The 15697-nt window shown below is 48.6% G+C and overlaps 1 protein-coding gene across 7 annotated transcripts in view; it reads right to left on the bottom strand.

Annotated features, from left to right (window-relative positions):
- The window catches only part of RPH3AL (rabphilin 3A like (without C2 domains)), a 139330-nt gene that overhangs the window by 20818 nt on the left and 102815 nt on the right, over positions 1-15697 (bottom strand). For all 7 annotated transcript variants that reach the window (XM_070772811.1, XM_070772813.1, XM_070772809.1 and 4 more), the window contains one exon: positions 4631-4805. In XM_070772811.1, the coding sequence (XP_070628912.1) occupies positions 4631-4805 (175 nt within the window). The remainder of the gene's footprint in view (positions 1-4630; positions 4806-15697) is intronic.

Genomic DNA, 15697 nt, shown 5'->3' with positions numbered 1-15697 from the left:
TATGTTTGAGCTCTAGTCTTTAAAAATTTGTTTCTTGACATTTTACAATTTTTGTTGCAATTATGAGTGGATTTTTCCATTTCTACTTCTAATAAGTATGGTTTAAATTTGTTGATTTTTTACAGCAACACTTGTGCAATAGTTTGGTGTAAACTATTGATTTACTTTCTGTCCTGTCACTTTCCACTCGTCTTATTAATGCCAGTGGGTTGTTTTTGTAGATTATCTTGGTTTTCTTGTATACAGTCACATCATCTACAAATAAGATAATTTTTTCTCTTTTTTGGCCGCACCCTGTAGCTTGCAGGATCTTAGTTCCCCAACCAGGATGGAACCCACGCCCCCTGCAGTGGAACTGAGGAGTCCTAACCAGGGAATTCCCGAGAATTTTTTCTTTTCCAATAGTAACGAGTAATTTTATTTTCTTGCCTTATTACTTTAGTTAAATACTACAAAATACTGTTGAATGATGGTGATGATGGAGGTATTTTTGACTCGTTCTTTGATAGAACATGGCTTCAGAGCTTTATCAGTTAATTTGATACTTGGTGCTACATTTCTGCTTTTTGGGTAGTTTTTGTCATATTTAAGTATATCTTTGTATTCTCACATTATTTAAACTTTTTATTTAGCAATTTTTTTAACCTTAGAGAGAAAGATGTTTAAAAAATAAGCTAGAAAACCTATGAGCCACACACACACACACAAAGACATACTTGACTTCACAAAAATGAAAAGAAATTGGTTTTAAATGGTAAAATACAATATATGTGGAATCCAGAAAAATGGTACTGATGAACCTATTTGTAGGACAGCAATTGAGACGCCGACGGAGAGAGCAAAGCTGTGGACTCAGCAGAGGAAGGAGAGGGTGGGGGGAATCGAGACAGTAGCATAGAAACTCTACACTACCAAATAGGAAGACAGTGGGCGGGGATTCACTGCAGGAAGGGAGCCCCACCCAGGACTCTGCGACAGCCTAGGGGGGTGCAATGGGCTGGGAGGTGGGAGGAGACACGGCTGATTCGATTCACTATTCGAGGAAGGGAGCTCCACCCAGGACTCTGTGACAGCCTAGAGGGGTGCGATGGGCTGGGAGGTGGAGGGGACGCTGAAGAGGGAGGGGACAGGGCTGCTTCAGGTCAGTGTAAGGCAGGAACATTCTAAAGCAACTATCCTCCAACTAAAAATAAATTTAAAAAAAAAGAATGAAAAAAATGGCAAAATACTATAAGTAAAGACTAAAGTCAAACAAAATGTAAAGTCAAGGAGAAAAATATTTGCAACTCATTTAATATCCCTAAGGAATATCTATTAATACAAATCAGTAAGAGGAAATAAACAATAAAAAATGAGCGATGAGTTTAAATAGCCCATTAAAAAAAAAGGAAGCTTAAATATCAATAAATTATAAAGATATGAAGAAATAGTCAAATGTAGAAATTTTAAAAATGCAATATCATTTTTCATCTAGTATATTGGTCAAAATGATAAACACCAGTAATATTTATGGCAGGCAAGGATGTAGATATAAATGAGCACAAAAGGCTATCATTTTCAGAATATAGTCTGGTAATGTCTATTGAAAATTAAAACACACAATTTGTTTTGGGATACCTGCCCCATGGAAATAGAACCATCATATACACATAAGGACGTTTCAGTATTGCTCACAGAGGCAAAAAGCCAGAAATCATCTGAATGCCCATCAATAGGTGAATAATTAAATCACAATATATAATATGATAGGATTTTATTCAGCCATTAAAAAGGATACAGTAAAATCTATATCTATTGACCTGGAGGGATGCCCATGATATTCTTTTAAGTGAGAAAAAAAACCAGCTTGCAGAGTTATGGGTAAGAACCTATTTTTGTTGTTAAAAACAAAACAAAAAATAACCCTATAGCAAGTATATGCTGGTAGGGACAGGGAGAAAGGGGTTTGGAGATGATGGCAGGCAGAACAGATTTTGATTTTTCATCGACTTTTGAATTGTTTACACTTGTTAAAAATATATCAGGTCTGCTCATGTATTTAAAAATTAACAAAGAAAATTTGAAGGAGGAAGAAAAGGAAGCTGCCTCAGAAACATCAATACATTTCACTTGATTGCTCTGTGGATTGCAAAGTTCATGGCTTCTATCGATTCCCCTTTCTCCTCCAAGTGAAGTGCACTGGGGTCGGGGAGACATAAGTGCACCGGTCCCAAAGCAGAGAGACAGACAGACAGAGGGAAGAGAGTGTTAGGGAGGGAGGGTCAGAGAGAGGGAGCTGGTGTCACCTCCACATCAGGGAGCAGGGACTGGGGCGGGAGGGGATGCTGTCTTTGGGGACCCCAGACACAAGAGCCCCGGAAGAGGGCTGCCTCAGGTGGCCAAGGTGGTTTTCACTGCCTCCAAGTGTCTCCAAAGAATTGATGCTTTCAAACTGTGGTGCTGGAGAAGACTCTTGAGAGTCCCTTAGATAGCAAGGAGATCAAACTAGTCAATCCTAAAGGAAAGCAACCCCGAATATTCATTGGAAGGACTGTTACTGAAGCTGAAGCTCCAGTACTTTGGCCATTTGATGGGAAGAGCCAAAGACCCTGATGCTGGGAAAGTTTGAGGGCAAAAGGAGAAGGGATCGACAGAGGATGAGACAGTTGGATGGACTCAATGGACATGAACCTGAGCATACTCTGGGAGATGGTGAAGGGCAGGGAAGCCTGGGTGCTACGAAGGCCAGGCTTAGCAGACAGGCTCCAATCTGGACCACAGACTGCAGCTCTGGCCCTAGCCCGCTGCCTGGCACCCAGCATCACTGACGATGGGGCTGCAGGTGGCCGCTTTCCTATACCCTTACGGTCTGGGAGCCTGGGGGGTTTCTTACCTGGTCTGCGGAGGGAGACCAAGTTCATACTGGAGTAGAGGGGTGACCTCCACGTTGCCTGGCCTGGCTTTGCTGCAAACTCAGTTAATAAGGGATGCCAGATCCAAGTGTGTGGGCTGCTGGCCTCCTCGCCCACATAATTAAAAGGCCATCTGTGTGTCTGTGTGGCTGAGGAGAAGACAAGAGAAGGTCTTGCCCTTCCCCAGGGATGTGTGTGTTTGTGTGTGTGTGCACATGTGCATGTATGTGCCACACCAGGGCTGGAGCAGACAGGGCAGAGAGTCCCCTTTGGGGCAAGGTCTCAGGGCCTCTCCTCCTCAATCTAGCGGAAGCAACATTCCAGGCCTGCACTCTCCACAGCCATGTCTCTTTTCTTGGTCATACAGACACACCCGCCTGGGCTGGGGCAGGAGAAAGCCCCAGCGCTGAGGGTGGAAAAGGAACTCCTCTCTGCCTGCCCACTGTCCCCTGCCTGCCCAGGCCCCACCTGCACTCGCCGTGGTCCCCATCAGGACTCATCTGTGGCAGCAGTGGGCAGTGATGGCAGGGAAGGCCAACTCATGGGAATTAAAAATGCAAACAGAGTCCAGGAGAATTAGCCAGGAGGGCAGGCTGCAAAAAAACCAAGTGATACTAATAAAAAAATGTCTGGAGAACAGAGGCTGAGCTGTTAATGCTGATTATGTCTGGAAAGGCTGACCTCCAGGGGATTTTTACCTTGTGAATTATACTATTTGACAACTCTCAAAATTGTATAATAAACATGCCTTACTTTTGTAACAAGACAATCAAAGTCCAAACGACATGAAGACAAATGCCACGTCATAATTCAAAGACAGAGATGTTCGAGAGCCACTCAAAAGCAGCTGCCATGTCCACTAACTTGGGTCCATCGCCCCCCAAGGTCAGGATAATCCCTCATCCCTCTGGTTACCGTGTCTCCTGTAGGACCTCAGACCCTGAGTCTTGGGCTAGAACTCGGGCACCTCCAGGCACAAGGAGCCAGAGCCCAAAGGGCAGGACCTCACCTTTCCTTCCCAACTTTGCCACACCCAACTGAGACAATCCCTCCCCTTCTCTGGGCCTCGGCTACTCATCTATAAAATAGGGCTACAAAATAGCTGCCCTGTCCACTTCTGGAACCTGTTGTGAGACCAGGAGCTTTGAAAATAAAATTGCAAACACTAAAACATCATGCAAGGAGTAGAGAGCCATCCACCATGCCTGGCACTGTCGTCATGACCCACGATGGTGGCCATTCCCCTTCTGATGGTGGCCTCGTAGGGCACACCCTCATCAGCTGGCCACCACAAACACCAAGGGCCCTGGCACGCTAGCTCTTTGTGTTTCAGGACCAGGGAAGCCAGGCACCCCTTTCTCTGAGACATAAGACAAGTGATGAGAAGAGATGGTACACATCTGCCTTAGAAAGATGCATTTTCATCCTTTGCAAGAAACCTCAACTGACATCACATTTCTTCACACATCCACAGCGCTGTTCACAGCAGCCCTGCCCCCAAATTCGTGCTTGGTTGTGACACGGCCCGCTGGGGCCCCTCCCAACTGGAAGCAAGCACCCTGCTAAGGTCCAGCTGCCCACGTGGTGCAGATAGAGCTGAGGGCACAGAGAGGGATGCAGACCAGTGTGAGCTGCATGGGGGTGTGGTGGGCACTGCCTGGCACCCGAGGCAGCGCTCGGCTGGTTGATGAGCCGAATGTTGGCTGCTGTCCCAGGAGAGGGGGTGATGGGGACCTTACCTCTCCCTCGGGCCCAGGTATAGACGCGGCTGGTCTCAGTGCTTCTGGGCTCTTGCTCTGCTGGCTCCACGGGCAATGGTCGGAAGGAGGGGTGATCGGCCTGGCCGGGGATCTTCAGGGGCAGGATGAACTTGGGGATCCCTTTGTAGAACCAGGCCCCCGACCTCTTCCAGACCTGTTAGGGGGAGACATCGGCTCAGAGCACAGGATACAGAGCATCCTTTCCTGTGCCATGCGCCCCCTACCCCCAAGCCAGCCCTCCCTCCCAGACGGTGCGCTTGAAGCCATTGCCTCCCTCCTGCCCGCCCCTTCCCCTCGAGATTTCTGGGCAGGGACACAAGAGGCGGGAGGAAGAGCCGGGCTGGCCACAGCCTGGTATTGGCTGTGGTTTTGGAGAGCTTCCTGGGAGGCGGTCATCCCTGTGCAGGGCACAGACTGGCCGGAGCTCAGAGCGAGCCACAGATTAGAATTCAGAGCAGAGACTGCAGTGAGGTCCCAGAACCCTTAACATCTGCTTCAAGTGCTCCGTAATCTCTTTCCTGATGAAGGAAATGCCTTCAGGGTATTTGTAAGAAGAGTAGGAGTGTGTGAAAGAAGGCCGTGACCTTTTCCGAGAAGAGGAACCTTGGTGCGGGGGTCAGAGCAGCCGTGCTGGGTTTGAATCCTGGATCTGTTGCCCTGTAGCCTGGAGATCTGGATGCACTGACCCCCCCCACCCCGCCGACTCCCAGTTTCATCTTCGGTAGGTGGGAGGCAGGAGCAGTGCTGGCTCCCAGGGCGGCCAAGAGGGTCAGGCTCACGTGTGAATGTAAATCCCCACAACCCGGGGCCGGGCACAGAGCAGCCACTCGATAGACATGGTGCCCACAACCCTCACGGTCACCCTCCTCCTCTCATCTGACGAACGTGCAACCAGGGGATCAAGAGGGACAACTTCACATCAGAAGACCAGGACTTCCCTGGTGGTCCAGTGGTTAAGAATCCGCGTGCCAGTGCAGGGGACATGGGTTCGATCCCTGGTCCAGTAAGATCCCACATGCCGTGGGACAACTAAGCCCACTCGCCGTAACTACTGAGCCTGCACACCTGGAACCTGTGCTCCACAAGAGAAGCCACCGCAACGAGAAGCCCGAGCCCTGGAACTGGGGAGGAGCCCCCGCGCGCCACAACTAGAGAAAGCCCGTTCACAGCATTGTTAACCTGGCGCAGTCAAAAATAAATAATAGTAATTAAAAAAAAAAATCAGAAGACCAGAGTCCGCCCTCATTCTCTGGAGGACAGCGTTTCCCACTCCCTGACCCTCTGCACCACCCTGCTTCTGTGGGGTGTTAGCAGGGGCTGGGCCAAAAAAAAGAAACACAACAAAATAAAGACGAGTCCCTGATCACGAACCACATACTGTACAGTGGGAAGTACTCAATTAAACCAAGCTGTTACTGCAGGACTTCTCAGAGCCTTTAACACACAAAATGTGCACAATGATCTCCAACAGGACAAAAGGAGACACAGTGCTTCCCACATGGAAGCTACCCAGCGAGTTTTCCTTCAGAAACTCAGTCCTAGTGATGGGTCTCCAAAACCTTGACTGTCGCACTTCCCGGTACAGCACTTCCCGTTCACTCGTGGATTGACGTGTGCCTATTTTTCCAAGTAGATGGCAGTCACCTCCTTATGCTCCAGAGTGACAGACACAGGACCTCGGAGTCCAAACCCTGTCCCAGTCACGAGTCACTCAGCCCTCCCTTCCAGCTTTCCTGTGCAGGAGGGCCTGTTTTGGGGTGTGGCTCTTGAATAACATAATAATGTTATGTTCTGTTCCCTGGTGGCTCAGATGGCAAAGAATACGCCTGAAATGCAGGAGACTGGGGTTCAATCCCTGGGTCAGGAAGATCCCCAGGAGAAGGAAATGGCAACCCACTCCAGTATGTTTGTCTAGAAAATCCCATGGACGGAGGAGCCTGATGGGCTGCAGTCCAGGGGGTCACAGAGAGTGAAATGTAACTGAGCGACTAACACTGCACTTGAATAATACAGAACCCATCTAGTGGGATGAATGCTTCATGGAGCCACCTTAGAAAAGTCCTTCTGATCCTCTCTCAGCCCTCCTACAATATGTATTTATTTCTTTGAACCAGTAATGTATGCACAAGATCTAAAATTCACAAAGTGTGAAATCAAAGTGTCTCCTCCCCCATTCCCAGAGGTGTCCAGTGATAACGGTTCCTTTAGGACACTCTATTATTATCCCCATTTTCCAGATGAGAAAACTGAGGTTTGGACAAGTTAAGCAACTTGCCCAACACCACTTCACCATTCTGTTGGCCTCTACTTCACACCAGAGGTCCTAGAGTCTCAACAGTCTAAAGATGTGCACTAGGGGCTCTCTAAACTGTGGTTGTGAGTGATAAATCCTCAGTAGGTCACTCATCAGCATCGTGGACCCCAGAGGTCTGGACGCTTAGAGGGCAGGGAAGTGCCATAGAGGGAGAGGAGATAAAGACAAGCAGTCACTGTCAAGGCCACCCTCTTCCTGCAGAGCTGCTGCGTGGCTCCTGAGACCAGGTGGCCAAGCCCAAAAGGCCATGGGGAAGCTGGCGAGGGGCTTACCTGGCCTCCCTCTGCTAAGCAGAAGCCTGGGAGGGCATCCAACAGAGCTGGCATTGCCTGCCCTCCCCTGGCACCCAACCTATTGCCTCCACATGTGTGAGCCTCAGGGAGGCCGAGTGGGGCAAACCCTCTGTGACTGGTGGGGTCTGGGCAGGTGTAGGACCTGCATTGCACTGCCTCCCTAAACAGCCATGGTTGCTACTTTGTCTTTTTTTATTTATATTATTCCTGAGAAATACATACAGAGCATGCAAAATTAGCATCTTCCCTCATAGCTCAATTGGTAAAGAATCCTCCTGCAATGCAGGAGACCCCTGTTTGATTCCTGGGACAGGAAGATCTGCTGCAGAAAGGATAGGCTACCCACCCCAGTATTCTTGGGCTTCCCTTGTGGCTCAGCTGGTAAAGAATCCACCTGCAATGCGGGAGACCTGGCTTCGATCCCTGGATTGGGAAGGTCCCCTGGAGAAGAGAAAGGCTACCCACTCCAGGATTCTGGCCTGGAGAATTCCATGGACTGCATAGTTCATGGGGTTGCAGAGTCAGACATGACTACGTGACTTTCACTCACTCAATCACTGGTAGCTCAGCTGGTAAAGAGTCTGCCTTCAATGAGGGAGACCTGGGTCCTATCCCTGGGTTGGGAAGATCCCCTGGAAAAGGGCATGGCAATCCACTCCAATTCTTGCCCAGAGAATCCCCATGGACAGAGGAACCTGGCAGGCTACAGTCCATGGGGTTGCAGAGAGTCGGACATGACTTATCGACTAAACACAGCACAGCATGTGCAAAATTAGGACGATAACAAGAGAGCATAATGAAGACAGCCACACAGACAGAGCCCTGCTTAACACTGGGCTGTGAATCCTCTTACACCATTCCCTGGGCATATACCCAATTCAGTCTCCTCCCCACTCCTTCCTTCCTTTTTTGGGAGAATAAATCATGTAGATGCTATTCTATGATACTTAACTATTCATCATAGCAGTTGTTCTGTGTTAATACTGTAATGGTCTCTACATCAAACTATGGTTTGGATTTATTAAACTTAATGAAATCATCCTCCACCCCACCACTGATGAATGTTTAAATTGTTTCCTATTTTTCCCGCTTCTGAACAGCACTGCAACCAGTGCCCTGACACACCCATCAAGAGACAGGCTTCAGCTACTGCCTGAGGAAGTATTCCCAGGAGATGAACTGCTGGGTCAAAGGATGTGTGTTCATTAAGATGACACGTATTGTCAGCCTGCTGTCCAGGAAGAAAAGTCAGTTCCCCAGTGGGGCAGGACCCCATGCTATGGTGTAAATTTACCCTCTAAACCATTTCTAAGTATACAGTTCAGTAAGTTAAGGACATTCACACTGTTGGGTAGCCCATCTCCAAAACTCTTTCTATCTTGTAAAACTAAAACTTTACCCATGAAACAAGTCCCCATTCCCTTCTCCCTCTGGGCAAGGTGACCATTCCTACTTTCTAGGAATTAAGTGGAATCATACAGTATTTGTCTTTTTGAAGTACATACAGTATTTGGCTTATTTCACTGACCATAATGCCCTCAGGGTTCATCAGTATGGGACTTCCTTCATTTTTGAGGCTGAATAATATTGTTTTATGTATATATCACATTTTCTTTATCCACTCATCCATCATGGGACACAGGGTTGCTTCCACCTTTTGGCAAGTCCTTTATTTTTTTATTTAACATTTTGTCTATACCACAAGGCATGTGGGAATCTTAGTTTGATCCCCGATCAGGGATCAAACCTGTGCCCCCTGCACTGGAAGCACAGAGTCTTAACCATTGGACAGCCAGGTAAGTCCCTTGGCTGGTCCTTTATTTTTATCTGTCTCTCCCACTAAAGTCTACCACTCAGTGCGGCGGCCCAGGGCACCTCTGCTCACTGTTGATCTTCAAGCTCTAGAACACATCTGATACACAGTAGGTGCTCCGCAAACACTGGCTGAACGACTGAATTGGCAGGCATGGGTTGCTCGCTGGAGCTTGTCCCAATCCATAAGGTCTGGCGCCTTCCTGGGGAAGTGGCCTGAGGGTTTCATCCAAGTTCTTGTAATTAATCAAGTGGATTTGCCACTTCATATTTAAGAGGAATAAACAGGGAGTGCCTAGCAGGATGTGCCGGTGCACCTTCCTGACTCGTGACCTCCATGGCACAAGGCAGCCACGTGCTCCCAGTCTTTCCTCAAGTACCAGGGAGACCCACAGCCCTAGCTGCCCCTGCCTGCCCTGGCACGTTACAGCCAGTGGGCCCCACACCATCAGCCTCACTTCCTGTTACAACGGTCCACCCTATCACCCACTTAAAAAACATTCATCAGTCAAATTCTTTTGGAAAACAGTATAAAGAGCATAGGATCCAAAAATATTAGATTGAATTGCATGAAACTGTTGATATTCAACCTATTTTTTTTTTGTATTCAACTATTTTTGACCTATAAAAACCCTTGCCAATTTCATACAATTCACCCCAATATTTATGTTTAGCAGGGGCCATGGCCCTACCAGTCTGCCAGGCCTGCAGTGCCTCCCTGGGGTCTAGTGGGCAGGTGAGTTCAGTTCACTGGGCTTCAGTCTGTCTGTTTCTGCTGCAGTCCCAGTGGAAGGCTGGATACTACCGAGATGGGCAGAGATCAGACAGACTGGCTGAGGATCCTGGACCAGCTAGAGGAGCAGCACTTTCTGATTCCCCCAGGCGGGAGGCGGGGTTGGGGAGGTAGAGGGGGGGGTGGTCAGGTGAGAGCACACCGGTGCATCACCTGGTATGCGGGGCACATGATGTACAGGTGCATTCAAGACACTGTCCGGGTTTTGGAAAATGCCTTCTGCGTGGGAGAGCTGGACTGGTAAGGGGTGGGGGATCCCTGTTCTGATCAGCCATCTCCCCTCCCCCAACACCAGCCCATGCCTGTCCTCACACTTTCTTTCCTCACTGCCCCGCCCTGCCCGCCCCCTGCAAAACACACCGAAGTAGCTTTTCATCAGGTGATTTCTGCTCTGTGCATCCAAGCCCATCACCCACAGTCAAGCATCAACTCTTGACCCCCTCCCCAAGAACAGTGCTGGGAAGAGCGCTCCATGGAAATTAACCCCTGACCACCAGGTCTCAGGCCACAGATGGGGCAAGCCTTTGCTTTCTAGAGAAGCCATGAGATTCTGCAGAATCCTGCTCTGTTCCTCACGTGTGGTTCACTGTGATAAAGGCAGCAAAACACCTAGCCTTGGAAATGCCATTTAATGAGGAAAGACCCACATAGCCCCCATGGCACTTGCAGGAGGTGGGGGTAGGGGGTGGGTGGCCTCCGCCTTAAATCCGCCCCATGCACTGCTTAGCGTTCTGAGCTCTTCTTCGAGGCGTTCATTCCGATTTCAGCTCACGGCCAAGCTGACTGCAGATACTGGTGGATATTAGCCAAGCTGTTCCCAGGGAATTTTAATTACCAGGATAAAAATCGCTCATCATCGGCATTTCCTAAAGGGCTCTGGCTGGAGAAGGTGGTAATTGACAGACCCTGTTGGACAGGAGGGCAGGCCTGGGGGAAGATGAGAGGGCAAGGCGGCCTACAACCTCTGACCCTGTCCACTGCTCTGCCTTCCCTGTGTTACTGCCTCTCTCCACCTCCCAAGCAACTCAAGAGTGCGCCTATGTGAACTCAGGTGAGGTGTCCACACTCTGCCCGTCACCCCATGGATCGGAGCAGGGGGACCGTCTGTGGCCTTTGACATGCCGTTCCTTCCACCTGGAGTGTCCTTCATCCTCGGCTCCAAGAGGCAGGGACAATTTGCCACGGGAGCCTTCTGGGACATTCTGTGCAGAATCAGGGCGCCTCTGCTGCCATAGCCCTTCATCCAGCTCAGGAGCTCGGGCTGTTCTAGAGCGGGCTGTGCTGGAACCATCACACCCCCGCCCCATTCCCTGGACCCAGCAGGGAGCCTGTGCTGACTGAGGGACTGAATGAACAAACCAAGAAAGCAAAGGAACTGTCCCCAGGGGACAGAGCGTGGGACTCTGCCTTCAGGGAAGACCATGATCTGTTTGCTTAACAAGCTCCAGTCTTGAAAAGCCACATGAAATGGCCCATTATTGGATGGCTCTCAAAGGGTCAACCCACCCTGGCAGGGAGACAGCACAGCCCTGCCTACCCTATTACCTGAACAAAAACATGCACGCACACATGCGTGTGTGCACACACATACACATTCTCCCTACCCCATTGCCTAAACACACACACACACACATACCCTCCCTATCCCATTACCTGAACGAAAACACACAACACAGACACACACACACACAGCGCTGACCTCTCGGGAGCTCTAAAAGGCAACCTAGACTCTACAGCAAGGCCAGTAAGACCCCAGACCTCAGCACCCCCTTCATCCCCAGCCCAGTTTCCAGCCTCCTCTCTCCCCCACAGAGAGACAGCCGACACAGCCAGGCCTACTCCCGGACCACACTAAGCTGTCTCATGCTTCCAGACCTTTTTACAAGTAGATCCTTCCTCCTTCCCTGGGCTGGGATAATGAAATCCAGCCTTTAGGAAACTCCTTTTATCCAGAAGCTTCCACAGCACCGTGGAGGCCTCTCACCGCAGTGCTCACACACTGTCGGGAATGCTATCACACGCAAGATGCCTAACAGACACACATCAGCTAAGACTCCTGAACGGGTGTCCAAATTTCAAGGCTTTAATAACTCAGGTTCCTTATGAGACGCACGGAATCTTAGAGGGTGCTATGGGCTGAACTGTGCCCTATCCCCAAATTCACAAGTTGAAGCCGTAACCTCCAAAGTGATGATATTTAAAGATGAGGACCTTTGGGAGGTAACTGGGTTCAGATGAGGTCATAAAGGTGGGGCTCTCGTGATGGAATTTTTTAACTTTTTATTTTATATTGAAAGTGAGAGTTGCTCAGTCGTGTCTGATTCTTTGCGACCCCATGGACTATGCAGTCCATGGCATTCTCCAGGCCAGAATACTGGAGTGGGTAGCCTTTCCCTTCTCCAGGGGATCTTCCCAACCCAGGGATTGAACCCAGGTCTCCTGCATTGCAGGTGGATTCTTTACCAGCTAAGCCACAGGGGAAGCCCATTTTATATTGGAGTACAGTCAATTAACAATGTTGTGATAATTTCAGGTGGACAGCAAAGGGACTCAGTCATACATAAACATGTATCCATTCTCCTCCCAAACTCTCCCCTCCCATCCAGGTTGCCACATAACATCATGATTAACGTCCTAGAGAAGCCAGCGCAATGAGAAGCCAAAGCACTACAACTAGGGAGCAGCCCCCACTTGCTGCAACTAGAGAAAGCCTGTGGACAGCAGCGAAGACCCAGCATGGCTGAAAATTAATTAATTAATTAAAAAAACTAAAAAAGGTTTATAATTGAATATATGGCAGGAAAAAATGAAAAGTAAAATAGTCATGCATGCTAAGTCATTTCAGTTGTGTCTGACTCTTTGTGATCCTATGGAATGTAGCCTGCCAGCCTCCTCTGCCCACATACTCATAAAATCATTTAGTTATAAATTTCAAATAAGATCACCAAAGCTTCCAGAAAGAAAAAAAAAAATAGGTCTCCTACAAGGAAACCAGAATTAGAGTGGCATCAGACTTATCATCGGATGCCATTGATCGGATCATTGATGCCACTGGATGCTTAAAGATTATGCATCTAGAATTCGACCAGTCGAATATCAACCAAACAAAAGAACAGGAGAGACGTTGTTAGAGTTTTGAGGACTCCAGTTTTCCTGTGCACACTCCCTTTTTAAGAAGTTACTTCGGGATGAAAGTGAAAGTCACTCAGTCGTGTCTGACTCTTTTCGACTCCATGGACTGTATAGTCCACAGAATTCTCCAGGGCAGAATACTGGAGTGGGTAGCCTTTCCCTTCTCCAGGGGATCTTCCCAACCCAGGGATTGAACCCAGGTCTCCGGTATAGCAGGTGGATTCTTTACCAGCTGAGCCACAAGGGAAGCCCAAGAATACTGGAGTGGGTAGCCCATCCCTTCTCCAGCGGATCTTCCCGACCCAGGAATCGAACTGGGGTACTTCAGGATGGGCTCCAGCAAAACACAAGGAGAAAAACAAGAAAGAGGAAGATAAAATCCTGGAACAGTATCTTCAACTTAGGAAGTGAGTCAAAGGGAAATGCCTTGAAGACAGCTCTCAGTAAGTAGCACAGGCTGGAGCTGGAAAAGGGTCTGGCGGGGTTTCTGACAGGAAAAGGGAAGGTAAAGTCAAGAAGCTGCATAAAAAGACACAGAGTTTCATTATTCTTTTATCAGTGAGAAAAAAGGTTAATAAAAAAACTTCAGGAAAAACTAAAAATCATACCAGAAAGTCATGGTCCAAATATTCAGTAACTCAAAATGTGACATGGTGTTAAGACATGAAGAGTTAAAAAGAAATCATTTGATCATGGTACTAGGAACATTTTCCTTTGGATGGTCCAGGTATCATAAATTATCAAAATGTGGGGGCTTCCCTGATGGTGCAGGCTCCGTGATCCCAATACAGAAGGCACTGGTTCGATCCCCTAGTTGGGGAAGATCCCACAAGCTGTGCGGCTTGGCCACAAGAAAAATAAATAAATAAATAAAAGGAGAATGTTAAAAAATAAAAATAAAAGAACAACAACAGTATTTTGTGTAAAAAGTCATGGCAGGAGCCAGCACGTGAACTAACGCAAGTGGTCTGTATGTGATGGGCTGGGTGAGGGAGGTGACTATCTGGCCCTGCCTTTCTCCAGCATAAGCCCGTCAGCACAACTGAATTTTTAAAAAAGCACAGGCAGGTATTACTTTGATTTAAATTGACGTGTAACAGATTGGTAATTGGATGTCAATGTTATTAAATCCCTGGGCTGCTTGGCAGGTGGACACATGGGGAGTCAGAACACTCTATGGCTGGTATATTGAATTTGGATGTGCTTAAGGGAGAAAAGCTGATAGAAAAGGAAAGCAGTAATTAAAATTTTTGTAGCGGAGCAAGATGGGAAGGCTTTGTCAAGTTATGGTTAGTTTGAAAATACCAGTATGAGTTCTCAACACTGACCTTTATACCCCTGCAGAAAGACAAGCTCCCTCTCCAATGTCACTGCCCCCACCTCACCTCCAGGAGTCAGAATTCTGACAATGAGAAAACCCTGGGCAGCGTTTTAAAGGGAACCAGGGCTTCCCTGAAAACGGCAACCCACTCCAGTATTCTTTCTTGCTTGGAGAATCCCAGGGACGGCGGAGCCTGGTGGGCTGCCGTCTATGGGGTCGCACAGAGTCGGACACGACTGAAGTGACTTAGCAGCAGCAGCAGCAGGGCTTCCCTGATAGCCTCAGTTGGTAAAGAATCTGGCTGCGATGAAGATGTTGTTTCGATTCCTGAATCATGAAGATCTGCTGGAGAAGGGATAGGCTACCCACTCCAGTATTCTTAGGCTTCCTTTGTGGCTCAATTGGTATAGAATCTGCCTGCAATGTGGTAGACCTGGGTTTGATCCCTGGGTTGGGAAGATCCCCTAGAGAAGGGAAAGGCTCCCCACTCCAGTATTCTGGCCTAGAGAATCCCATGGGCTGTATAGTCCATGGGGTTGCAAAGAGTTGGACTGAGTGACTTTCACTTCTCTTCAGGGCTTCCCAGCATAAAGGCAGGGAGAACTGGATCCCTTGGAAAACAGGAAGGGCCTGGGGCACCATGCTATTAGTTGGAAGAGAGGCTGCTCTCAAGACTGCTGGGCAGCGCCCTCTGACCAGGTTTCAGTGATGATAAGCTGATTTTGGAAAGCCATGGTTACTGCTGAGGGCGACAAGCTGATATCGAGCAAGGCACACGAGATGTGCTAAGGTAATGTGCGCATGTGTTTTCAGTATTATTTTACGCCAGAAACGCTGTCTGCCCAGTCAAACCAGGTTAAGACCACCCGACTTTACAGCTAGCTTTGTCGTTTAGTTGTTAAGTTGTATCCAACTCTTTCCAACCCTGAGGACTGTAGCCTGCCAGGCTCCTCTGTCCATGGGATTCTCCAGGCAAGAATGCTGGAGTGGGTTGCCATTTCCTTCTCCAGGGGATCTTCCTGACCCAGGGATCAAACCCATGTCTCCTGTGACTCCTGCATTGGCACGTGGATACTTTACCACTGAGCCACTTGGGAAGCCCAAATAACTACCTTTATTGCTACCCTATTCAAGCGGGATGGTGACTCGGCATTTATATGTCATGTGTGGACTGTAGCATGGATGTGACTGTGTAGGTTTATTTCGGCTGAGGAGTGAGGGGCAGGATCAGGTTGCAAGCCCATGTTACACGTGTATAACCAGAGGCAGCCCACGGAAACGGCATCACTGCCATTCAAGGTGCCGAGGATGACATCGCCTCCTGCCTCTATGATCAGAAGCGGGCTATGCTTCTCATCCCCCAAAAGTGTGTGAATCCTAT

This window comes from Bos indicus, chromosome 19 (assembly GCF_029378745.1).
Source record: "Bos indicus isolate NIAB-ARS_2022 breed Sahiwal x Tharparkar chromosome 19, NIAB-ARS_B.indTharparkar_mat_pri_1.0, whole genome shotgun sequence".
Taxonomy (NCBI): Eukaryota; Metazoa; Chordata; class Mammalia; order Artiodactyla; family Bovidae; genus Bos; species Bos indicus.
The sequence above is the reverse complement of the archived record's forward strand: the minus strand, read 5'-3'. Positions and strand labels throughout refer to the sequence as shown.